Here is a 23,697-nt window from a genome sequence, read left to right as displayed (position 1 = left end):
TAGAAAGGATTGGTTGAAACCCCTAGATGAATGTGGAGATTACTGCCTCTTTAACAGTGACCTGTGTATTGATATGCATGGCCCAACATGCTCATGAGTTTGTCTGTTTTCAGTTTTAAGAACCTCATGCTCAGTGACTCCGTTTCAGATCAAGTTCCGGCTTGGATCCTTGCAGTAATTTGTCAAGATTGGGGTTAGAATGTGAGGGAGATAACTGTTGTTTCTTTAAAGAGGAGTGTAGGTTGTGTATCGCACTTTACTGAAAGAGAACTCTGCAGACTGGCTGTGAACAGTCAGCTGTGTGGTACACTTGTGTGATCCCTGAACTCAAGAGGTGAAGGCTAGAAAAGCTCCAATTTGAGGCTAGGCTGGGCTATACTGTGAGGCTCCCTGTCTGAAAAACAAAAAGGGCTGGAGAAGCCACGAAGCTTATGAAATGACCCTTGATGTCTGCTTTGAAGCAGGAGAGATGACAGAGGACAGGCACTGCTAGGTGCTTTGTTTAGCAAGAGACCTGGAGGTGCAGGAGAGAGGAAGTGAACAGACAGGCTTTAGAACTGGTCTAGAATTTTACGGTGTTTAGTTTTGTTTAAAAGTCTGTGGGTGGTAGAGCGCTTGCCTAGGAAGTGCAAGGCCCTGGGTTCGGTCCCCAGCTCCGAAAAAAAGAACCAAAAAAAAAAAAAAAAAAGTTATGGCTCAGAAGTTAAGAGCTTCAGAGCTCTGTGGTCTTGAAGAAGACTGGGGTATGGTCCCAGTCCTCACGTGGCGGCTCACAATTCAGTATCTGTAACTCCAGTTCCAGGGGCTCCAGTGCCATCTTTTAGCCTCCTTGCGCTCTAGGATCTGTTAAGTACAAGGTCATTTTATGTAAAGGACACCATTTCAACTAGCATAGTGTTCTGTTAACTTTAGCCTTTGCCTTTCTCACCTAACAGCAGTGAACTGCTGTACTTAAAATATACTGCACTGCACCCAACGGCAGCTTTTAAAATTTAATTTTTATGTTTATGTATTCCTTCATTTTGTGTGAGTTTGTGTGTATGTGAGTGTGTGTATTTGTGCCACGGGGCACATGTGGAGGTCGGAGGGCAGCTTGATGCTGGTTCTTATTGTTAACCTTGTGAGTCGAGGTAATCAAACTCAGGGCAGGCTTAATGTCAAGCCTTTTACACACTGAGCATCTTATTGGCCCTCACTCTTTTCTTACATTTTTATTTATTTGTGATTGTTTTGTGTGTATGATATGTAATTGCATATGTGCTTGCTATGGTTCAAATGTGGAGGTCAGAGGACAACTTATAAGAGTTATGTGTCACTATCCATTGTGGTTCCTGGATATTGCACTCAGGCTTGAATGACAAATGTTTTTATTCACTCCAATGGCCCTGTTTCGCTATTTATATTTATTTATTTATTTTACCACAAATCAAGGGACAGTAATGTTATAAGTACTTTTTTTTTCTTTAAGATTTATTTATTGTATGTATGAGTACATTGTCACTGTCTTCAGACACACCAGAATCCCATTACAGATGTTTGTGAGCCACCATGTGGTTGCTGAGAATTGAACTCAGGACCTCTGGAAGAACAGTCAGTGCTCTTAACTACTGAGCCATCTCTCTAGCCCTTAAGTACTTGTAAGAATGTGGAAATTGAGCAGACCTGCTAAGAGAGTTGCATATAATACTACACTTTCCGTACTGTTTTGGTAAAAGAAAGTTAGCAGTGTTACTTTAATTAGCTATCTGGTTTCTTCAGGGTTTTGAGCTGGAAAGAAATTAGAAAGTATTAAAGAAATGCAAACCAAGTCCTAGCACCAGCTGAGGCTTTCTCCCCCTCAAGCCCTTCTTAGGGTCATTGGTAGTAGTCAGTGCCATGCCCCATATTCCTTAAAGTCATCCAGGAGGGATGTGTGTCCTGTGTTTTGTGAAGTGCTGCCCTGTTGGATTATGTCACTCATGTTCAGCCACCAGGAAGTTCTCAGAACCCAGCACAGGCCTTACTGCTTCCTCCATGGGGAAGATAATAAGCTTAAGGGGCTAAGTTCCCAGAAAACAAAAGTAAAACAAAAAAAAACATACCTGTGTAGAAGATTCTAGAAGGCTGAATTAGAACTTCTTTAATTGTGGAGAGTTAGAATGTCCTGAGTGAATTATCTTGGGCTACTTTTAGTCCTCTTAATAGTCATTGATTGTCCAAGCATATATTTGACCAAAGAGTCTGGTTGATATCAAGTAAAATCTCTGAACTGTCCTCTGAACAGACCTTTAGGTTCCACCCATCCCCAGAATAGATGTGGCTTGGGTGGATCTGGAGCCTGTAGTAGAGCTGCCCACTCCTCTTGCGTCCCCTTGCTGTGTCCCTCAGTGAACTCAGTAAGTGCTCTGACATATGACTTCTTTCTCCTGCAGTCAGTCACTTCTGTGGTGAAGCATATCATTTGAGGCCACATAAGTCCTTGTTCCTGGACTGCTGCCACTCATTTTTGGCTCAGAATAAATTCTCTCTCATTTCTTTTGAGGTGAGCTGTGTTGTCAGCAGGACCATAGATGCATGGAAACTTAAAATGTGGGTTATCTGCTGTTTTCTCTTTTTTCCTTAGAAAACGAGGGAAAAAAAAAAAAAACCCCTTTGGTGTATATAAATATTGCTAGTGGTAGTTTGATGTTTCTCGACTTAGGTCATTAAGGGCTCCTATGTTTGGCACATGTATGTCATCCAGGAATTCCCTCCCCTAGCCTGCTGGGAATTTCCTTTGCTTCATTCTATATTCAGTGTCCTATTGCTTCCTGTGTCTTAGGTTATTTTCTTTCTTGACTTATGTGAATAATGAGGCCCTTCAGAAAGAGACCATGGACAGTAAAGCTCATGAATCATGAATGTTAGAAAAAGCTCTCTCTTTTACCTTTCTTTATAGTTTTCTTTCATACTGTATCAGACATTTCTTCCGATGTTGAGATTTGAAGCCATTCCTGATCCTTTGGCTAAAACTTCTGGAGTCTTGTTTTCTTGTTATTATAAAAATAAAAAAATAAATGATGATTCTATGTATCTTAGTCTGATATATAATTCAGGTCCCCATCTATGTGGTTTGGTCTCTGTCCTTCATATTAGAAGTTCTCTGCTAATCTACTTAGTTAACAGGACAGGATTAAGAACTGAGTATTGTCTTAGAGCACAAGTGAGCTTTGCTGAGCATCATGGTGTGATGGGGAGCTCTCTGAGTCTGGTTGCTGAGCTGGGAAGGAAGCTGCCAGGTTTTGTAGTCAGACGTTGAGTCATATGTTAGGCTCAAGTGTTGGGCCTGTTGAAATAGCATCTGATCTGTCTTTACAGTTCATGCTGGTCTACAATCAGAGCCCTATGTGCCTCCTCCCATGGCCTGAGTCTTTTGTTTTGAGTCAGGGTCTTGCTATGTAGATCAGGCTGGACTTGAACTCTCCATATTCCTGCTTTGTGTCTGAAGTGCTAGGCATATACAGACCTGTACCACCTACCACCTGACCTGGTGTGGTCTGTCTCTCTCTGTCTCTGTCTCTCTTTCTTTGCTGAGCCGTCTCTCCAGTTCTGTTTTTCAAAGGCATATAAAACATAAGTAGTCTAAAACTTTTCATTAATATTATAGAGTAGACCTAATAATGAGACTGTTAGGCATGTTACAAAACTGGGGATGTGGCTTGGTGGTAGAGTGCTTTCCAATCTAGAGTGTGCTGTGTGGGTGGAAGGAAAGAAAGAAAAGTTACACCCGCTAGTGTTGGTTACTTTTATCAGTCTGTGTCTTTATCCTTTGTACATTTGAGAAGTATTTGTTATTTCCAAGAGAGGTGAAGCAGTAGCACATCCCATGCTTTCTTTATCTACTCCCAACCCCAGAAGGCGATGACAAAAAGTGGATATCTATTGACTGGTCAGTTAAACAAACGGAAATGCCTTGACATAAAAATCATCCAAAATCTAATTTTAAAATGTAAAAAAAAAAAAAGACAGTATAACTTTTTATTCACCCAGTTTTTAGCGAGAATTGTATACAAGATAACTCTGTTCCTACATCTCGTTTGTCTGTTCTTTGTGTTTTTCCTTTTTTTCCCTAGGCTTTTGTCTTTCTGTTCCACGCTCCCCCAAACCCCCTTGAGCCTTTGTCCAACTTTAGCCTGCGCTAATCACTTTTCTGGGATGACTGCCCACATAGCAGTGTACCACAGTCTTTTCCCACTGCACATGTACAGAGTAGATGGCGTCATTTTATACTGTAAATCTGAATTACTTCTGCTGAGTTCTGTAGTGCCCTTGGACAACCTAAATGTCATCATCTTTTAGGGTGGGTATATGTCTAATGCTAGGCCTCTGTCTCTGCTCTTTGGAAAAAGGAAAAGTCATTATGTTCTTCTGAGTGTGAGAAGCTGCAGTCAAAGCCTTCTGTGGTTCTTGCTTTGGTCAGAGTCACAAAGAATTAAACTCCAGCAATGGCCAACAAAGGGAAGAGCTGTATATAGTTTTAATGATCTAGTAATCCTTTCCTTAGATGTCAGCAGACTACTTATGTACTTGTCGGCACCGGGTCCTCTACGTCAGCAGTACTTACTCTTAACCTCTGAACCATCTCTTCTGCCCAATATTTCTGTGTGGTTTTTTTTTTAATGGAACCTGCTTGTAATTATAATTTTATGTTGCATCTTCTAGCAGTTTTCTTAATACATTTTAATATTTAATGTTATAGACTTAGAACCACTGCTGTTTAGTTTTTCCTTTTTCTTTCCTCCTGCTCCTCCCACTCCTCCTCCTCTTTTCTTTTTCCGTCTTCTTTTTTTTTTGGAGACAGGGTCTCTGTACAGGGCCCTGGCTGTCCTATGTAGATTAGCTAGCTGGCCTACTTAACAGAGGTCTGCCTGCCTCTGCCTCCTTGTGCTGGGATTAAAGGGATTACCATGCTTGATTTTGGTTAGTTTTTTAATTTCAGTTGATAGCTCACTTTGGTTGATTTAAAATGATCATAGAAATTATAGTTATCATGACTTCTTCCACTTTAAAATCAAGTCACAATGATAAGTAAGGTCATATAATAACTAACAGTTACTGTGTAAAGAATTAAAATTTAGTGTATTACAGCAGTGGAATGCCTGAAAACTCACAGAATTACATAAAGCTTTAAGTTAGGTGCCTTTGTGTTGCAGGTACTGGTCCAAGTACTAAGAATATACCAGTGAGCTCTGCCCACAAAGCAGACATTTATGTATGTGTGTATGTATGTATGTATGTGTTTATTTTTAAATTTATTTATTTTTTGTTTTTGACATTTATAAACAGTCTTTGTAGTAATAAATGTCGCACTGAGAATTAATCAGGTTTGTTTGTTGAGGGGAGGAGATAGACTGTTTTGGCTGGAGTGTCAGGTAAGGACTCTTTAAAAGGCTGTCTTGGTGGAGACAGGTAGTGGAAAGGCCATCTTGACTGTTTGTGGGATTTTCATTCTTTTGGGTGAAGGGAATAAGAAATTCTCAGGTATGAATACTGGTATGTTCTGGTGGGTTTGTTTGCCTTCTTTTAAAAACAAGGTTCCACTTTGTAAGCTCTGACTATCTAGGAACTGGGTGTTTTGACCAGAATGACCTCACACAGAGATCCACCTGTGTCTGCCTTCCAAGTGTTGGGATTAAACCGTTACTGTTACCAGTATGACTGGCATGTTCTGAAAGCAGTTTTAGAGGCCTGGTTAAGGGGTTCAGAGTTTATTCTGAGTTTTAAGCAAGGGGGTCACATGATGCACAGTCTGCATTTGTTCAGGTCCCTAATGAATAGTATTTGCATGGGCCCTGCATGTGTCTCTGATGTAAGTCCCAGAGAACTCAGGATTGCTAATCTAGTGTAAATGTTGTGCAGATAGTCACACAGTGACGAAAAAGAAGTCTGCATATGTTCAGTGTAGACACACACACACACACACAATCTTTTGTTTTCAATTGTTGGAGTCGATGGCTGTGGACCCACAGATGTGGCACAGGAGTCTGGTTGCAGTTAGTCCCCAGTTTCTTTTCGTGGGCTGAAAATTTAGCACATAGTGGGAAGTCAGGGAGAAAGTTCTGGTTGAAAATGAGGTATAAGTTACATTTTCTTTAATTCTAGCCATCTCATCCCCGACTAAGTGATTTGTGTGTCAGGACTGTATGTGAGACAGTGAGAGCTGTGGAGTTAGAGCTGCCCAAGTGTGCATCTTAGCCTGGACACTCAGAGTATGTTGTAAGAATTCTCTCTGCTCTAGATGGGACATCACTTCTATTAGTATCTAACTGTACATATCAAGGTGGATAATAGGAATGGGTCATATGTATATATGTAAATTTCTATATGTGCTATGTGTGCATGCATGCATATATGTATGTGTACATGCATGCTCTGTATTCTGCCTCACAATAGAGGCTCCTGGTGAATTCTAGCTCTTGCTAGATAGACAAAAGTGTCCGACAGAAGGCTTGAAGGAGGATTCTCTGCTAACCTTATAGTTTTCTAGAGGAGGAGAACCATTTACTTTGCCTGCTTGCTGACCTGCAAGTGTCTGGGCATTCCTAGTCCTTATGCCTGAGGCATGTTACGTGGTTAAAACATCAGATTGTGATGGGTTAAATGACCGGTTTTCTTCTTTGGTTCTGCACCCAAACCGAATGCTGAATGTTACAGTGGAAAATTCATGGACTTTGTAAATAGATATGGAATCTGGGAGTTTTGGGACAGCTAGGGTGATTTCTCTGGTTTAAAGAGAAAGTAAAATGAAGATTTAAAAGCTGAAGTTCTTATACAAATTAAATGAGAAAGCTTATCCATAAAAATATACACATATGGTATCTACAGTGCATCCTGGGAATTAAGTTTTCTGCTTTTCTCTTGGAGGCAGGACTCCCTACTCCCCAGTGCATAATTCTCAGAGTTTAAAATATATTGCTCATGGACAGAGGTGATGACCCAATTTATTCATACATTGTAATCAAAGAAAATAAATATATATGAAAAATACGGACTAGAAGCCAGGCGATCTTGGCTTATGCTCTAGGTTAGCTTTGAATTTTGGTCTCTTTTTCTTTCATTTTATGGAAATACACCACTATATTTCTTTCCTGACTAACTTGCTCTCAGATTACAAAAAGCTGTATATCACTGTTTTTACAACTTTCTATATTGTGTTCTTGGGTTAAGTACTTTTTCTCTAGAATTATAATTATTTGTCTTTCAGGTATAAGTATTGTTGAAATTGCATCAATGGAGCACATACAGGGAGCTTGGAAGACGATCAGCAATGGTTTCGGACTCAAAGATGCTGTGTTTGATGGCTCCAGTTGCATCTCCCCTACAATTGTTCAGCAGTTTGGCTATCAGCGTCGGGCCTCTGATGATGGCAAACTCACGGATTCTTCTAAGACAAGCAATACTATCCGGGTTTTCTTGCCGAATAAGCAAAGGACTGTGGTATGTGACCCTAGAAAATGTCGTTCTCCTGCTCTTGGAGACTGTGCTCTGCTGTCCAGTTTATATATGGGAGCATCTTCTTGTCACTTGGGGTCTCTTAATTGTTTTTTTTCTCCCCCAAGTGAGATTTATTTTTATTTTTAAGAAGACCTATTTGTTTTATCTCTCTCTATATAAGTGTTCTGTCTTCATGCAGAAGAGAGGATCAAATCCCATTACAGATGGTTGTGAGCCACCATGTGGTTGCTGGAACTCAAACTCAGGAGCTCTAGAAGAGCAGTCAGTGCTCTTAACTACTGAGCATCTCTCCAGCCCTTCAGATTTATTTTATGAAAAAAATCACTGTTCTGCTCGCACTCCCTATTGTGTTCTAACATTGCCCACAAAGGCTTTTTTTCTGCATCCTTATTTTTTGGGGAGGAGGAGAGGATATTTCTGATACTTTTTTCTTTTGAAACATTTTAAACATTTATATTTATTAGTTTTATGTGTGTTCATGTGTTTGTGGTGCTTGCATGACATAGAAGTGAGCAAACAACTTGTGTGAGGAGATTCTTCTCGTTTATTACCACATGGGTTTTGGGGATTGAACTCAGACTGTCAAGCTTGGCAGCAGCTGCCTCGGTCCAGAGCCATCTTGCCAGTTCTTAGCCATTTCTTTGAGAAGATTTTTTTCTTTTAGTTTCTAAGCTAATTAAAATAATTAAAGAAGGAAAAAAAAGAATGCAAAGTATTGACTTAATTTTTGAGATTGCAATTAAATATGATGAAAGTAAAATTTTCTGGGTTATTTCACTTTAGGAAAAAGGTCTAGATTTTTAATTTTGAAAAAAAAATGTAGTCTTTGTTTTATGTGAATGGGTGTTTGCTGCCACGTATGTCTGTGTGCCCATAGCGGCCAGAAGAGGACATTGGATTACCTGGAACTTGGGTTACTGACAGGAGCTACCACGTGGTGCTGGGAACTGAGTGTGGCTGCTCTGGAAGAAAAGCCAGTGCTTTTAACTATTAGGCCATCTCTCCATCTCCTTGGAAAAGGTTATTTTGTTATTTCATAGGCCCAAGACAGACTTTTAGGTTGCTTAAGAAGAAACTCCTGCCTTGTCTCTTCTCAGGGCACAAAATATTTCTGCATTTTCTCCATGGAATCGGTGACAGGTTCATGTTGGAACCAGATATTGTCAACAGGATTTCCTGACGTGAAACCCATTATTTTCTAAAGACCCATTGTTCAAAAAACCCTTTACTGTTCTGAACTTTAAAAGCAAAAAACCTGTTTGGCTAAAACAGAAGAGTGAAGTTCTATTGGTTTTTGTTTGTCAGGTCTTGTTTAAACCTAAACTGAGAACTTGTCCATCCTTGCCCTCCCACTCCATGGTCTGTGGAGCACAGTGTCTGACATCTGTTTGTTCCTTTTGGCTCTGAGACTGCAAGGCCAGCCAGAGCTTTTTTTGGTTTTCTTCTAACAGTTCCCTCTGGTCTTTCTAGTTAATCCCTTCATCATTATTTATTTTGTGTGTGTGATTTGTACCTGAGTGTTTGTCAGTGCCATGGGTATGCAGTGCCCATAGAAGCCAGAAGAGGACATTGGATTCTCTAGATCTGAAGTTAGAGATGGTTGTGAGCTGCTGTGTTGGTGCTCAGCATGAATGGTCTTAAGTTTGAGGCTTATCTGGGCTACCGAGTGTTTTCAGGGTTCATAGGCAGCTTAATTTGAGATTCAAAATAAGTTAATTCTTTCTTTTTTGTTTTTTGTTTTTTTAAAGAAGGTTTCTGAGCAGCTACCTTAAGATAGGGACACAGTGTTTGTGTCAGTTAGAAGTGCTGGCTGGTGTTTCTTTCAGACTGAGTACAAGACTCTATCTCTCTATTTACTTTTCCACTCTGGAGTTCAGATTCACAGAGCAGGTGTTTCAGAAATAAATCTGTAGTGCCGACATTAGATCATACACCTTCTAGCTGTGCTCCCTTCCCTGGATCCAGAACTTTGAGTTGTAGGTTGTCTAGCGCAATTCTTCCAAGTCAGGACCATGTTGGCTAGGTCACATGGAACCTCCCGCTTCCCCTAAGCATGTAAGAACCTGGGAACCTGGCCTTTGTTCTTCTTGACTGAAGATGTCCTTTGTCTCCCCCTTGTTGTACTTCTGTAGTACAATATTCCAATCTAATACCTTCCTTTAGGGCTTACGGTGGCTAGTTATGGCTGTGAGCTCATAACTATTCTTTTAAATGTGTCAGCTCTCCTAATGCTACATGTCCTGTTTCTACCAACCTGCACTGATTTCAGATCGGCTTATTTAAAGCTTATTTCTCCATGGGTAAAAATGAAAATCTTCACTTGTTAGTATTGCTTCATACAAGAAAGGTCATTTTAATACTAAAAGAGTAAAAAGGGCTATTTCAAGGTGAGAATGGATTTTATTCGAAGGTGCATCACATGACAAAATAATTCAGCATGTCATAAATAATGGAGTTATTCTTCATGTTGCTGAACACTGTGATTTAGAACCAGATTTAATACTTATTTGGGTCCATTTGTAGATGATGTTAAAAACTAACAGCCATTGAGGCTGCAGAAATGGCTGTACAGTTAAGAGGGTCCCAGAGTTCAACTAGCAGCACCCTAGTTAAGCAGCCCACACCCTCCTGCTCCAGGGGACTTACATCTGTAGTCTCTGTTACAGTGCACCTGCGTTTATGTACATCCCCCCCCCCCCCAACATAGTTAGAAATAGTAAAACCCCTCTAACAACGAAAAGAGAAGCCAACAGTAGTGGCTGCTAATAGTATTTCTGAGTGTTTTATTCATCTGTGTAATCCTTGACACCTTTGTTGGGACATAGCAGGTAGTTGGGATTGATATCTCCTGAAGCGTATGGGAAGCACAAAGCAGATGTTAGTTTCTTCTATTTCTTTGGCAAAAGATGGAGCACCCTTCTCTGGGAAAACCAGTGGTGGAAAGTGCCCTCAGGCAGTCAGCACTCTTTCCCCTGTCCTAGAGTGGCTTCACGGGATTTCTCTTTTTATAGCTCTTGAACTGATCATAGTGTGCATCATGGGAGTAGGAGAAACAGACTGAGGATATGTCTAATGGAAACAAATTTAGAAGAATAATTACCTTTAGAAGAATAATAGTCTTTTAATGTTTCTGATTTCTTTTTTTTTTTTTTTCTTTTTTTTTCGGAGCTGGGGACCGAACCCAGGGTTTTTCTGATTTCTAAACATACACATCTCTCTGGTAGCTGCTTCTCATTGTTACTGGACAAGTGAGTTACTAGAGCTGAGACTGCTGCCCTTACAACCAGCCACCTGGCAGGACAGGTTCCTGGGCTGTATTCCAAAGTTATGGACGCAGACTCCTTGGATGTGTCGGTACACAGAAGGCTAAGGAGTCTCTTTCGAAAAGCCCTCGTCTGCTGCTTCCCATGCTGTCTACATCTGGGGACATCAGTGGAGCAGAGAATCAAGATCTGTCTAGCTCTCAGAACCTGTGACTTCTAATGGAAACAGTAAAATAACTACATACCAAACTTTACAGTTTTGAAAGCTGTTGCCTGCAGTATAGGTGCCAGTATAGGTGTCAGTGTGTGAGTTTAGAACTTTGCTGTTTTCTCTTCTCATGTCTTTATAGCTCAGCTCTCTAGTGCAGGCATTGTCTGTCTCGTTTTGCTGGACACTAGGAAGGTGTTAAAGGGTAAATACCTGTGAAAGTAAAGAGATTACAGTAACAGTTCTGGTATGTTCATCACCTGGATTACCCTTGGCTGATCATAACAGTTCTTTCTGTCTGTTTCCACCCACACCTTTTCATTTGTTTTGATACAAATCCTAGGTAAGGTTTGTCTGAACTAGTTTGGTATGTCCAAGGAACTTTTTTCTTTAGACAGAACCTAACTCTGTAGTCTAGCACATGGACTTAAATTCAAAGCAGCCATTTGTTTCAGACTCAAGATGTTGGGAATAGATGCAAGGGACCATGCAGCTTTAAGAAACTTAAAGAATGTTAATTGTTTAAATAGGCAACATGATTTACAAGTATGGGTGACTTCTGCCCCCGCTAGTTCCCCAGTTCTTTCCCTTAGTATTCCTGTGATAAGGAAGGTTTATTAATCTGAAGAGTCAGATGGCCTCATTCACAGCAAAGGAGGAGATTTCAGAGCTGCTTAGAAACCCTTTTTCTTTCCTCTGATGTAATTGATCCTTTAGGAGAACTTTCTGACCTCTGTCACCCCTAAATTGTGTGTCCTACACTCTCAAATTATGCTGTAGTTCTCCCTTACTGACCTAGCGATTGGTGACTGGCCAGCTAAGTCCCTGTTAGTAGTCAGTGACATCAAAATCAGGCTATGTGAAAACAGATGCGCTGTCATTCCTTGGACTCACTCTTGCTCTTCCTACTAGCTTTGTCTCCACTTTGGATCCAGGTGGTGTGGTCTCTTTGACGTTGTTAGACAGCTCTGCCTTGCTTCTTAAGACTCATCTCTGTCTTAACCCAGCTAGAAAGGAGGAGAGAAAAGGGCAGAGATTGGTTCTGCAGAGCTCTACAGTCAGCCACAGGGTTCTGTGCAGGCAGTTCATAGTCACTTCAAATTATCCTGCTGTCCTTGATGGTTCTGGCGACTCTTTCTGTTTTTTCTCTTTTAATTAATTTCCTAGGCTTTGATATTTTGGAAAAATATCGACTCTTTAATATTTTATCCAGTATTTCAACACTGTGGGTACAGACACTTTGCATTGTGCTTCCAAGCAGCCACCTAGTTTTTGAAGCCTAGATTAGGACACTGCATGGGGCACCTACTGCCTAGGCTGTCTGGTATACATTGGTGTCTGCCACTAAAGTCAAGCAGGAACTTTGCTCATCTGTTTCCCATTCACCCTTACTACTTTGAAATTTGTTAGGAAGATCATCTCTCCATTTTGTTGAAAGTAGGTAAGATTTTATTATAAAGCCTTATCTCATGTTTGTTTTACTTTCTGTTGGACTTGCTTATATACACTTACAAGTCCAGATAACTAGAGTGTATCCCCCCCTTCCCCACCATACAACTTAAAATTATTTTTAAAAACATATTTTTGTGTGTGTGTGTACGTGTACCTGTACATGTGCGTGCGCGTGCGCCTGTGTGTATTTGTGCTCCACAGTAACGTTTGTGGTGATCAGAGAATGGATAACTTCTGCTGTTAGTGTCTGCTTTCATGATATATTGGTCTCAGGGATTGAATTTCAGTTGTCAGGCTTGGCAAAAAGTACCTTTCCAGAACTCTAATGTTAATAGCAAGGCATACATCTTTCTAAACCACACAATATGCATAAACACATATTGGTTTCCCCACTTTAAGAATACCCTTACTCTGTATTACTCTAATAGAAATACTTTCTCCAGTTACCATGCCACAGACTACTGTCCCCTCAGATAGTAATGCAGGGTAGTGCAGGAGGCGCATATTGTTGCCAGTGCTGAGTCAGGTCTGTGTGCATTCGCCTGTACTTAATTCTGGATGTTGAGGTGTTTTTCCTTGTCCGTTCACTATTGCAAACAGTATGAAATAAGTCTATACCATTTTACCTGTGGGTGTGTGCACTTCAGGGTTCACTTTTGCAAGGGGTGCTGTAGCCTACATTGGTTCTAAAGGTGCTCGTTTGTTTGCAGGTCAATGTGCGGAATGGGATGAGCTTGCACGACTGCCTTATGAAAGCTCTGAAGGTTAGAGGCCTGCAGCCAGAGTGCTGTGCAGTGTTCAGACTTCTTCAGGAGCACAAAGGGTAAGAGCAGAGCCAGGGGGCCACCTTTTAGAATTCTAAGCATTTCCTGGCCACAAATAACTTGTTCTATAACAAATGCTTTGTATTTGCTTCTTAGGGATTGGTGTGTGTGTATATACTTTATTTTTAAAGTGTCAATTCAGAAAAATTTGCTACTGAGAACTTGAAATTATTGCCTGGACATTGTCCTAAAATCTACAGTGCATAGGAGATCCTAACAGCAATATCCAGGGATGTAGGCGGCACTGTTAGAAGGCATGTTTTTAACTGCGAAGAATTTTCCTGGTGTTTGCCATGCAAGTGGGTACTCTGAACATGTTTGCATTGTGGTTTCTATCCCCCCCCCCCCCCCCCCTTAAGAGTGCTAGGGGCTGAAGAGTTGGCTCATTAATGGCATTTGCTGCTCTTGGTTCACTTCCCAGCACTCACATCAGGAGGTTCACAACTAGTTGTAGCTCCAGTTCCAGGAGCTCTGATGCCCTCTTCTGGCCTCCAAGGGAATCTTTGCACACATACCACTTAGAGACATTCAAATATACAGAAAGACGTCTCTTCCCTCTCCTCTTTTTTTAAAAATAATTTTTAAAGATTTATTTATTTTATGTATATGAGTACCCTGACTTCATGCACACCAGAAGATGGCATTGGATCCCATTACAGATGGTTGTGAGCCACCATGTGGTTGCTGAGATTTGAACTCAGGACCTCTGAAAGAGCAGCCAGTTCTCTTAACTGATGAGCTATCTCCTTAGCCCACTCTTCTCCTCTTTTCTGTCTTCTTTCCCTTATTCCTTGTCCCTTGGCCCTTTCTCTCCCCCATAACCCCGGGGCCCCTATCCCTTATCCCTTTTCATCTTTGGCTTGAAGAAATACGCTAGTCAGTGTAGTGCTTGCCATGCTATCTGAGTGCCAGACTGCCATAAAACCCTGGCTGTGGTTGTTCTTGTAACCTCATCACCAGGAGACATAGATAGGCAGGTCCCTGAAACTTGCTGGCCTGTTTAACCTACTTGCTGAACTCCAGATCAGTTAGAGAATTTGTCTCAAAAAGCAAGATAGATGGGACCTGAGGAATAACATCTCGTGTTGTTTTGCTATATGTATACATTTTCTACAGTCCTAAAGGAAACTCTTGTCATTCATGCTTTCCTCACCCATCTCTTTTTGGTGGTACTGGAGACAGAGCCTAGGGCCTGGAATATGCCAAGTATTCAGTTTGATGAGTATTACATCTTGACTGTCTGATAGCCACAAGACTGAAAGAGGCAGGGAATTTCTACTTCCAGGAAAATACACCTTATTTCCAGTGGTGGTAGCAAGATAGAGGTGGTTTCCCCATCCTCAAAAGCTGAGATCATGGCCCATAGCAACAGAGCACCACATATGTATTGTTCTTTACTATGTTAGCTAAACCTTTGACTCTGTCCTCTTTAGGGAGCAGTGCTTCTTCTGTCACTGACCTCTTGCTTGGTTTTTCTGTGGTTGAGTTCCCTGGCTGGAGAGAGCATCTCAGGGAGTGACTCCTCCTTCCTCTGCTTATTCAGCCAGTTTGCTCATCTTCAACTTGTCATCACCTCTATCTAGCTAGATTGATTTCCATGTCTGTTCCCAAGCTGATACATAGACTTCCTTCAGGACTAGGGAGATTCTGAGACAGAGTCTTGGTCTACTCTTCTCCAAAGCTGTACTGATTTGGAGCTGATCTGCATTCTCTCCTCCCTTTTCAGGAACTGGGGTTTCCTTCCTGGTCTTCATTAGGAAACAATAGTACTTTAGACAGATGCCATTTCCCTACCTTGCATAGGGGATTATCTTAAGGAATGAATTATTGCTCTTTGGGTAACCAGGGGAGTGGCTTGTTGGCTTCTGGAAGCTGATAGGAGGGGCCTGAGTGATGTCATATGTGCGGTACATTTGGAAATATTCATCCTCAGCAAATGGGAAGAGGACCTGAACAACAGTTTTTGCTTAAATCACTATGGTTTCCTGTCTTCCTTGTTCTGGACACAGAAAAAGTGGTGTCAGTCAATTTTAAAGACTGTTGTGCTCCTGTAGACTTGTGTTTATTATAATTTCTACAACCAACTTTTAAGCCTGTAGGTAATGCACAGCACATGTGTTTGTGTTGTGTGTGTGTTTCAGGTGGAAGTAGGTGTTGAACACTGACCTGTAGTGGCCTGGTAGGATTTTAACATTACACAGTCATTCTTGTCATGGGATTGTACTTCATTGTTTAAAGGACACTTTTTTAGGAGCATACACTTTGGCTTATTTTTTGGGTGGAACCAGAACACCTGTGAGGTGTGCTTAGCCAGCATGCAGTAGACAGAACTGCTCTAATGTCTTAAGCCTTGTCCAGTGCTCTCTCATGTTATGCTTTGGGTAATTTTTAGTAAGAAAGCACGCTTAGATTGGAACACCGACGCCGCCTCTCTGATTGGAGAAGAACTGCAAGTGGATTTTTTGGATCACGTTCCACTCACAACTCACAACTTTGTAAGTTTCAGCTTCTCTCTTTCTTTGCCATTTTGGGCTCTCTACGGTAGATCGTTGACCTTCCTGAAAAGCCCTGGGTGCACATTAGTTGCTTTCAGCCCTCCCTGTGCTGTCATGTATAGCTGGTAGTTTAGAGTCCGCTAACAGAGGCCCCTTTACCCTGAATCTGAATCTGACAGTGTCGGAAGTGTGATTCTTCCCAGTGGGGACTCTTGAGGCTGGTGAAGACAGTGCTATATTTGCTTGTCACTCGAGTTCTCACAATCCTATACCTGCTTTCTTGTCACAGGCTCGGAAAACGTTCCTGAAGCTTGCATTCTGTGACATCTGTCAAAAGTTCCTGCTAAATGGATTTCGATGTCAGACTTGTGGCTACAAGTTTCATGAGCACTGTAGCACCAAAGTACCTACTATGTGTGTGGACTGGAGTAATATCAGACAGCTCTTGTAAGGCACTATGGTTTTTTTCTTTGAAAAACATGTGAGGGTCAGGTCCAGACACACTTTTGACGGTGTTCATTACACATTTTCAATGTTAAATCTGAGTTTTAGGTTTGCTAAATAAATGATTGCTGTGAGTCAGAAACAATCTACTTTAGAAGCATAATATAGTTCTGAAATTAGTTATTCTTAGTGTGGTGGTTGTCTAGCTGTAAAATAAACAGCTAGGGAGCTGGGGGCGGGGATGACTCAGTTGGTAAAGTGTTAACTGAGCAAGCATGAGAGCTGAGCTTGATCCCAGCCCTGACATCAAAGCTGGGCCCACAGTGTAATCTCTGAGTTGGGGAAGTGGAGACACAGCGGTAGCTAGCCTGGGGTTTGCTAGCCAGACAGTCTAGTGAGTCACTGAGCTCTAGTTTCAGTGAGAGATCCCATCTCAAAAACTATTGAGGAGGACTCCTAGCATTGACCTCTGGTACTCACACAGTCATATGAACTCAGACACAGATGCACAAACACCACCACAAGCAGGCAGGACCCATTGTCTGTCAAATTAATACTGACACTGCTTTGTCAAGGAGATGAACAGGGACATGGAAATTGAAGGGTGGGGTTTTCTCTCTTCACCTGGGCTTCAAGTGGCCAGGGCTGCAGGTTATATCCCAAGAAAGCAGAAAGTGGAGTTGGTGCTGCTTCCTTCCTCTCACACTGGGGAGCAATGTGTTTGGGCCTCAGACAGTTTGGGTATAAAAGGTTGAGACTCTCTCTGTTAGGAGATAAGCCAGATACAAAAATACATTTCACAGAGAGAAAATGATTTAAATGCATATTTTAAATTACACTTCTTAGAGACTTTTTAAAACTTGTGTTGAGATTATGAAAAGTCAGTTTTACCCTTATTGCAACATGTTCGGAAAATGAAAGGAATAACATTTTCATTCACAATGGGAGGGAACCTTTTAGCTCCCACAGAAGTCACTTGTTGGTTCTCAGAATACTCGAGTAGCAGAAAGGCATGTGCTTGTGGCCAGCGCACACCTCACACCCTTAGGACTGTCACTAGCACAAGTCTTCTCAGTTCCTTCATTTCAAAAGAGTTGGTGGGGATAACATGAGATTGCTTAGCACCAGGACTCAGCATTTGGAATGAATGTGCCTGGTTAATAGTAATCCCACTTCCCCTTCTGTTTTACTGTTGGTACTAAATATAATGAATTTGTGTGTGTGTGTGTGTGTGTGTGTGTGTGTGTGTGTTTCAAAGACAGCAGTTCCAGAAAAGCTGTATGTGGTAGAGGTTGTGAGATGTTGTTCTATCACTTAAGAAGCATTGTGTAGTGTAGCTGGACAGGACCACTTTTCTAGAGGTATACCCTGGCAGCTGGTTGCTGTCACTCAGCCTGTAATGCAGCCCTTCAGGTTGATGGTCTTCATAGTAGGTGACTGACTTTAGGAAAATGAATCAAGGGAAGTTGGGTTTTAGCTTTGGGTTTAGAGGCAAGGCAGGATGGTTTCTCTATGAGAGGACCAAATCCACAAACTAATCTTTCCCTGTTTCTTCTAGGCTGTTTCCAAATTCCACTGCAAGTGACAGTGGAGTCCCAGCACCACCCTCTTTCACAATGCGTCGGATGCGAGAATCTGTTTCCCGGATGCCTGCTAGGTAAGGTTTTTCTTTGGGCTTTTGGAAAGTTGCATTGATCGGCTAGGTTGTCAGCCTGAACACAAAGAAGTCCCTCTTCATGTCCTGTCTGCAGACCCTTGGCTGTTTCTGTGGAACACCAAGTACAGTGTTCGCCACGTTCTCTCTGTGGTCCCAGTGCACTTACATTCTGGAAAGTGATTTTGACGCAGTCCTTCTGTTACAATACCACCTCAATCTCACATTACACATATAAAAAGCTTGAATTCTGTCTTCTTCCCGTTGTGGTGAATTAAGCATCTGTGGAAAGGGTCCCCAAAGTGAGTATAGCAACTAAGAAGAAAGCAGGCCTGAACTTGTAGATGTTTCCCCAGGCTTAAGACCCGGGTAGTTGGAGGTAGATCTGGTTATGGTCAGAGTTCGCCTCTAACTTGTCTGCACTGCTTTCTGGCTCTAAAACTCCAAGTTCAGTGAGTTACATCAGTCAGTGACACGCAAGTATTTAGGACCTAAGGTAAAAAATCTACATTTTTGTCTAAAATGTCTGATAGATAATCAGCTATTATTTAATGATCCCCGTAAAGCTACTATAGAACTAAAGGCAGCATTCAGAACAAGGAATTTGTGCTGAAATATGTGTTTATGCCTGACTTGAATGAATCGAATCCTTTTTGGTAATTTGAACCACATTCAAGCAAAAAACAACTTACCTTGAAGATAAGGAGCTAGACTTAGACTTAGAAAACCTAAATGTACAATTCCTAATGCAAGGTGGCATTTCAGTGAGGGAACAGCCTTCCCTAAATAAGGCCAGGCCTGTTCAGGATGGTATGGGCACAGACAGAATAGTATTCCTTAGAAAAAACAGCCTTTATCCCTTGAATTCATGTGAGTGTGATCGGAACAAACCTTAAATTTCATCTATGGAACACATATGGTCTGCTTTGGTTTTTTGGAGTTGGGGTGGAATTTAGGACCTCATCTAGATGACATGCTATGGAGTCAGACCTTTAGTCATGGGAGTTACTGGTTTCAAGCTGTTGCGGTTCAGACTTTGAACTTTATACAGGCTAGGGAAACCGTCTGCCATGGAACTGCACCCCAGCCCTCCTCCTGCACTTGTTGATGTATGCTCCTAGGCTGAAACAGTCTTTTCACAGTCGGGCTGCAGATGTCCTAACAGTAGAACACATGCTTTGCTGTGTGCTGACTACAGGGAGAGATTTCCAGTCTTTCTTTGAATTAAATTGGGCCAATTCCAGTTAGGTAGTACTTGTGGCAAATACTGATCTATTCTTAGAAAACTCTGAAGTATTCTGAAGAGTGATTTTATTACCAAGGATAAACTGTATAATGGACTCTTCACAAGGGGTGATAAGTACATTTATTTCTCATTTTCAAAATTTTGCATGAAAAGGAACACAGAAGAGTCTGTAGTGCATATTGAGAGAGTGAAATATTGTGTCATGGGTTGTATGGGTCAGGTTTGCCCTTAAGTGTCCTAATGAGCTAAGCAGTTGAAAAGACTTAGCCACTGTGGAGGCCTGAGTACCAATCATGGGACTTTTTTTCTCCTCCATGCCCAGTTCCCAGCACAGATACTCCACACCCCATGCCTTCACTTTCAACACCTCCAGCCCTTCCTCTGAAGGTTCCCTGTCCCAGAGGCAGAGGTCAACGTCCACTCCCAATGTCCACATGGTCAGCACCACCCTGCCTGTGGACAGCAGGATGATTGAGGTAATAGGGCCCCTTGGGGGTGGTGATGAGCAGCAGTAGTTAACACTGGGAAGCCCAGAGAATGTGGATTTCAAAGCTGCTCAGGAGTGTTGCAGTACTTTCTCAGGCCCTTGGACTTTGAAATGTTCTTTTTAAATCTGTTAACGTCTAAAGACTGGCTTAATAACTAGGCCAGTGTGTCATTCCAGCAGGAAACAGCTCCTCACTAATCAGTGTGCTCTGGGTCCCAGCTTTGGATAGGATTTCTTTGCGCTGGTACAGATGCTGCAGAGCAGTGAGGGTGTAGTGTGACGACTCAGATGCTCTAGAGGACTGTAAAGTAGGAGCGCTGGGTCTACTGTGCATTGAGGGAACTATGTCAGTGCCAGGCAGTGTTTGTAAACTGCCCTTTCTTTCCTTGTGTGTTCTGTTTGTTTGGTTTGCTTTCTAGCTCATCTTTAAAATCAACTGAATACACTTCAAATGCTTCCTCTGTTCTTTATTCTTCTTTATTTCTCATTGCTTTGGACTAGAATAACAGCCTGAATGCTTCTCCCAGGGCGTGCTCCAGACGATTTTGTCTGAGGGGAAGAGTAGGTATTTTCTTCATGCCTTTGCTTTCTTGGGTTTAACAGGAGAGACTGCCTATTAAGTGAGACAACTGTACATTTATACTTCTAGCCAGACTTGTTGCCATGATTTTTTTTTCCCTTTTCTATAGTTATGAGTAAAACACTCTGTGGGATATCATGAATAGGTGAATTTCTCAAGGTAGATTTTTGAAGACAAGGGCATTGAAACAGTTTTTAAAACTCAGTTCTCTCAAAAGATGGACCAGTATAGTAACACAGCATCTGTATTGAGTTCAGACATTAGAAATCCATCTGGTTGGTACGACTTAGAAAAGCTTATCAGAAAGTCTGGCATATAAGCACACGCCTAGAGGACTCTGGAGGACCTTACTGAAGACCAGCTTGGGCTACATTGTGAGATCCTATTTCAAAATCAAATAAAAAAAGACCCAAGAGACATGAGCACATAACACCATGAATTGATCTTTGTAAAAACTTGTTTTTGACACCTGTCATCTCAGGTGCAGGTTTCTCTCTAGCTATAAATCACCTTTAACTGCTTGTCCTACCCCATGTAAGCTAACAGCTTTATCATCATTAGTCCCAGTAATAGAATCATAAAGTAGCCATTTTCTTCCCATGTCCAACTTGTTTCTGTTTAAACTGTTAGTAGATTCAAAGTGAAAATTCTTCAGTTTCTAACATAAGTAGCACAAGTATCAATCCTGTTTGTGCCTCAAAAGAAAATTTTGTTTGTGGCTTTTTTTTTCCCTTATGGAGGTAGTATTGTGTTTTTTGAGATAGGGTCTCTCTATAGTTCTGGCCGCCTTGGCACTCACTATGTAGACCAAGGTAGCCTCTAACTCACAGAGATCTGCCTGCCTCAGCCTCTCATGTGCTGGGGTTAAAGGCATGTGCCACCATGTCTGGCTTTTTGTTTTTTCTTTTCCTTTTCTTTTTCTTTTTTATAACACAGGATTCATTCAGCATTTTGGACTGTATATGTATATTTTGGCTTAATATGTTCTTCTAAACTAATACTTAAACTTAGGAACACTTAGAATTTTATCCTGGGATTATGTGATCCAATTATAGTAATTACTACCAAATAAAATAATGGGCAGAGGAAGGAAAAAGTAAGAGGCATTGAAAACTACCCCACTGTATTCTGGGATATAATCTACTCAGTAACCATAACAGAAGAGATTGGCTGAATGACCAGGCTTCTCCTACTTGGCTACATTGTGATAGGCAGATCCCAGGCTTTGCCACCCTTCCCACTCACACACACCAGCAGGCCTAGATGAGTTGTAGAGTGAAGATCTGTATTGTGTGTGTGTAGGCATGTGCAGGCTAGGGATGGATGTCTTCCTCAATTGCCCTCCAGCTGTGTTTTGAAATAGGGTCTCATTGAGCCTGGAGCTTGCTGACTAGGCTAAGCTGCCCAGCCAGTGAGCCTCCAGGATCATCCTGTCACCATCTGCCCAGTATAGGGCTCATAGGCATGTGCCACCACATGGGGATTAAACTCTGGACTTCATGCTTAACATGGCAAGCCCTTCAGCAACCAAATCCTCTCCCCAGTCCCAAGGATCTGGATTCTTAAGTATCTCTGTGGATAGGATATTTACAGATAGGCTTGGGACTCACAATTCGGTTTTATACTGTTAAGATACTTGGACAGGGTGGCTGAAACTGTGTGTGTGTTGAGGCGGGGGGGATTTGGAAGGGGAGAACACACAGTAGCTTGGTTTGTTTTACTCTTGTAAAGATATCTTTGAAAGCTAATCATGGTGGCACATGGTGATGCTATGTAGTCATAGCACTAACAAGGTTATGGCAGGAGAATGGCAAGTTCAGAGTCAGCGTGGGCTACACAGTGAGACCCTGTATTTAAAAAACCTACCAAACAGTCATCCAACCAACAGAAAACATGGCTGGAGTCATGGCCCCGCAGTTAAGAGCACCTTTTTTGTAGAGGACCCTAGTTCAGGTCCCAGCACGCACATTAAAAACTTTTGGAGAATGTAATATCTTCTTCTGGTCTCCAAGGGCACTGCACAGATGTGGTGCACACACACATGTACAGGCAAAATGCCCGTACATATAAAATGAAAGATAAACCTTAAAATATTGAGTGGGAACATTCTAGTAATAGTGTTGTAGAACAAATATCTTGTTTGCTGTGGTTATACAAAGAAAAGTAACAGGTGACTTTCTAGAAAGACACTTTCTGAGGTGATGAGGGTCAAGTGGTTTTATATTATTGTATACACCCCACACTCAAGGAAGAATTTTAAAATTAGAGTTTAGAACTGCCCCATGGAGAACTATACAGATAGTTGGGCAGTTAAGAGTGCTTGCTGCTCTTATGGGGCATGAGTTCAGGTCCAAGTACCCATGTCAGGAGGCACACAACTAGCTGTAACTCCAGCTTCAGGGATCTCACATTATCTTTTGACTTCTGTGGGCACCTGGATTTTCATGTGTGTGTGTGTATGTGTGGTGCACAGTACACAAATCAAAAATAAAATCTTTAAAAAATGTCCTGTTGAGGTAGGTCTCCATGATTTGAACTAGTCTCTGAAACAGTGTCTAGTAGAGTTGGCTTGTCACATAAGAGAATGTAGCCTGCTTGAGAACATTACTAAGGTTTAAAGTAATATCTAGTGCTAATAGAGCTGAGGCTGAGATCCATATTCTGTCCATGTGGATTTTAAAAATGTAAACACAGGATTCAGGCTCTGGGGTTTATTGTTATCCTTCCAGTTCCCTGTGACTTAGGCCTCAAGTAGTGCTTACCTCTGTCAAACCCAACTTTAGGTCCATATCTGTCCTTATTCCTAATGAAGTGAACGTGAGCCTTCGCTGGATCTCTGTCTCTCTGTCTCTGCCTCTGGTTAAGTCTCAGTAGACCTGAGTCTTTGGAGGAGATCCCTATTGATAGTACTTTGCCAGCCTTTGCTGAAGGTTTGTTTCTGTTGCCTTCCTTTTCTCTGAGAAATGTTGTTACCATGAATATTGACATTCATTTAACATAATATTTAATAGAAATCAATCTGGGAAAAATTTGCTTTTGACATTAGATAAACCAGGAATTTAGAATATGGAAGTATAATTTCTATTTTAGAGAGTTAATAATTGTTTTGTTCCTACAACCTTTCCCCCAAAGAGAAAGCCTTTTCTAGCTTGCCTGATCAGCTTTTGTTTTTTGTTTCAGGATGCAATTCGAAGTCACAGTGAATCAGGTACTTTACCCCAGTCATTTAGTGATCAGTAATGGGCTTTTTTTCTCTATGCTGTGATCTTCTGTTGGCTTATCTACGTGCGGATTCTGTTTGTCTTGTCTATTAAGCCTCACCTTCAGCCCTGTCCAGCAGCCCCAACAACCTGAGCCCAACAGGCTGGTCACAGCCCAAAACCCCTGTGCCAGCACAAAGAGAGAGGGCGCCAGGATCTGGGACCCAGGAAAAAAACAAAATTGTGAGTATGGCCAGTAACACTTCCTGTCACTCGGGGTTCAATGAAGATAAACGCTTGGAAATTAGATATTTGGGGGTGGGAATCTAATAAAACATGTTAAAGGGAAATGAATGCCAGTGCTCCCTGGC

The 23,697-nt window shown here is 41.6% G+C and overlaps 1 protein-coding gene across 8 annotated transcripts in view; it reads left to right on the top strand.

Moving 5' to 3' along the window:
- The window catches only part of Raf1 (Raf-1 proto-oncogene, serine/threonine kinase), a 60,656-nt gene that overhangs the window by 29,893 nt on the left and 7,066 nt on the right, over positions 1-23,697 (top strand). For 3 of the 8 annotated variants that reach the window (XM_008763217.2, XM_039107056.2, XM_008763218.4), the window contains exons 2-10: positions 7,223-7,455; positions 13,107-13,219; positions 15,613-15,715; positions 16,005-16,162; positions 17,718-17,816; positions 19,382-19,535; positions 20,048-20,107; positions 23,307-23,334; positions 23,442-23,569. In XM_008763217.2, the coding sequence (XP_008761439.1) occupies positions 7,249-7,455; positions 13,107-13,219; positions 15,613-15,715; positions 16,005-16,162; positions 17,718-17,816; positions 19,382-19,535; positions 20,048-20,107; positions 23,307-23,334; positions 23,442-23,569 (1,050 nt within the window). In that variant the 5' untranslated portion in view covers positions 7,223-7,248. 8 annotated transcript variants of the gene reach the window in all.

The sequence above is a fragment of the Rattus norvegicus genome, chromosome 4 (genome assembly GCF_036323735.1).
Source record: "Rattus norvegicus strain BN/NHsdMcwi chromosome 4, GRCr8, whole genome shotgun sequence".
Classification (NCBI taxonomy): Eukaryota; Metazoa; Chordata; class Mammalia; order Rodentia; family Muridae; genus Rattus; species Rattus norvegicus.
This window is presented reverse-complemented; position numbering and strand designations above follow the sequence as displayed.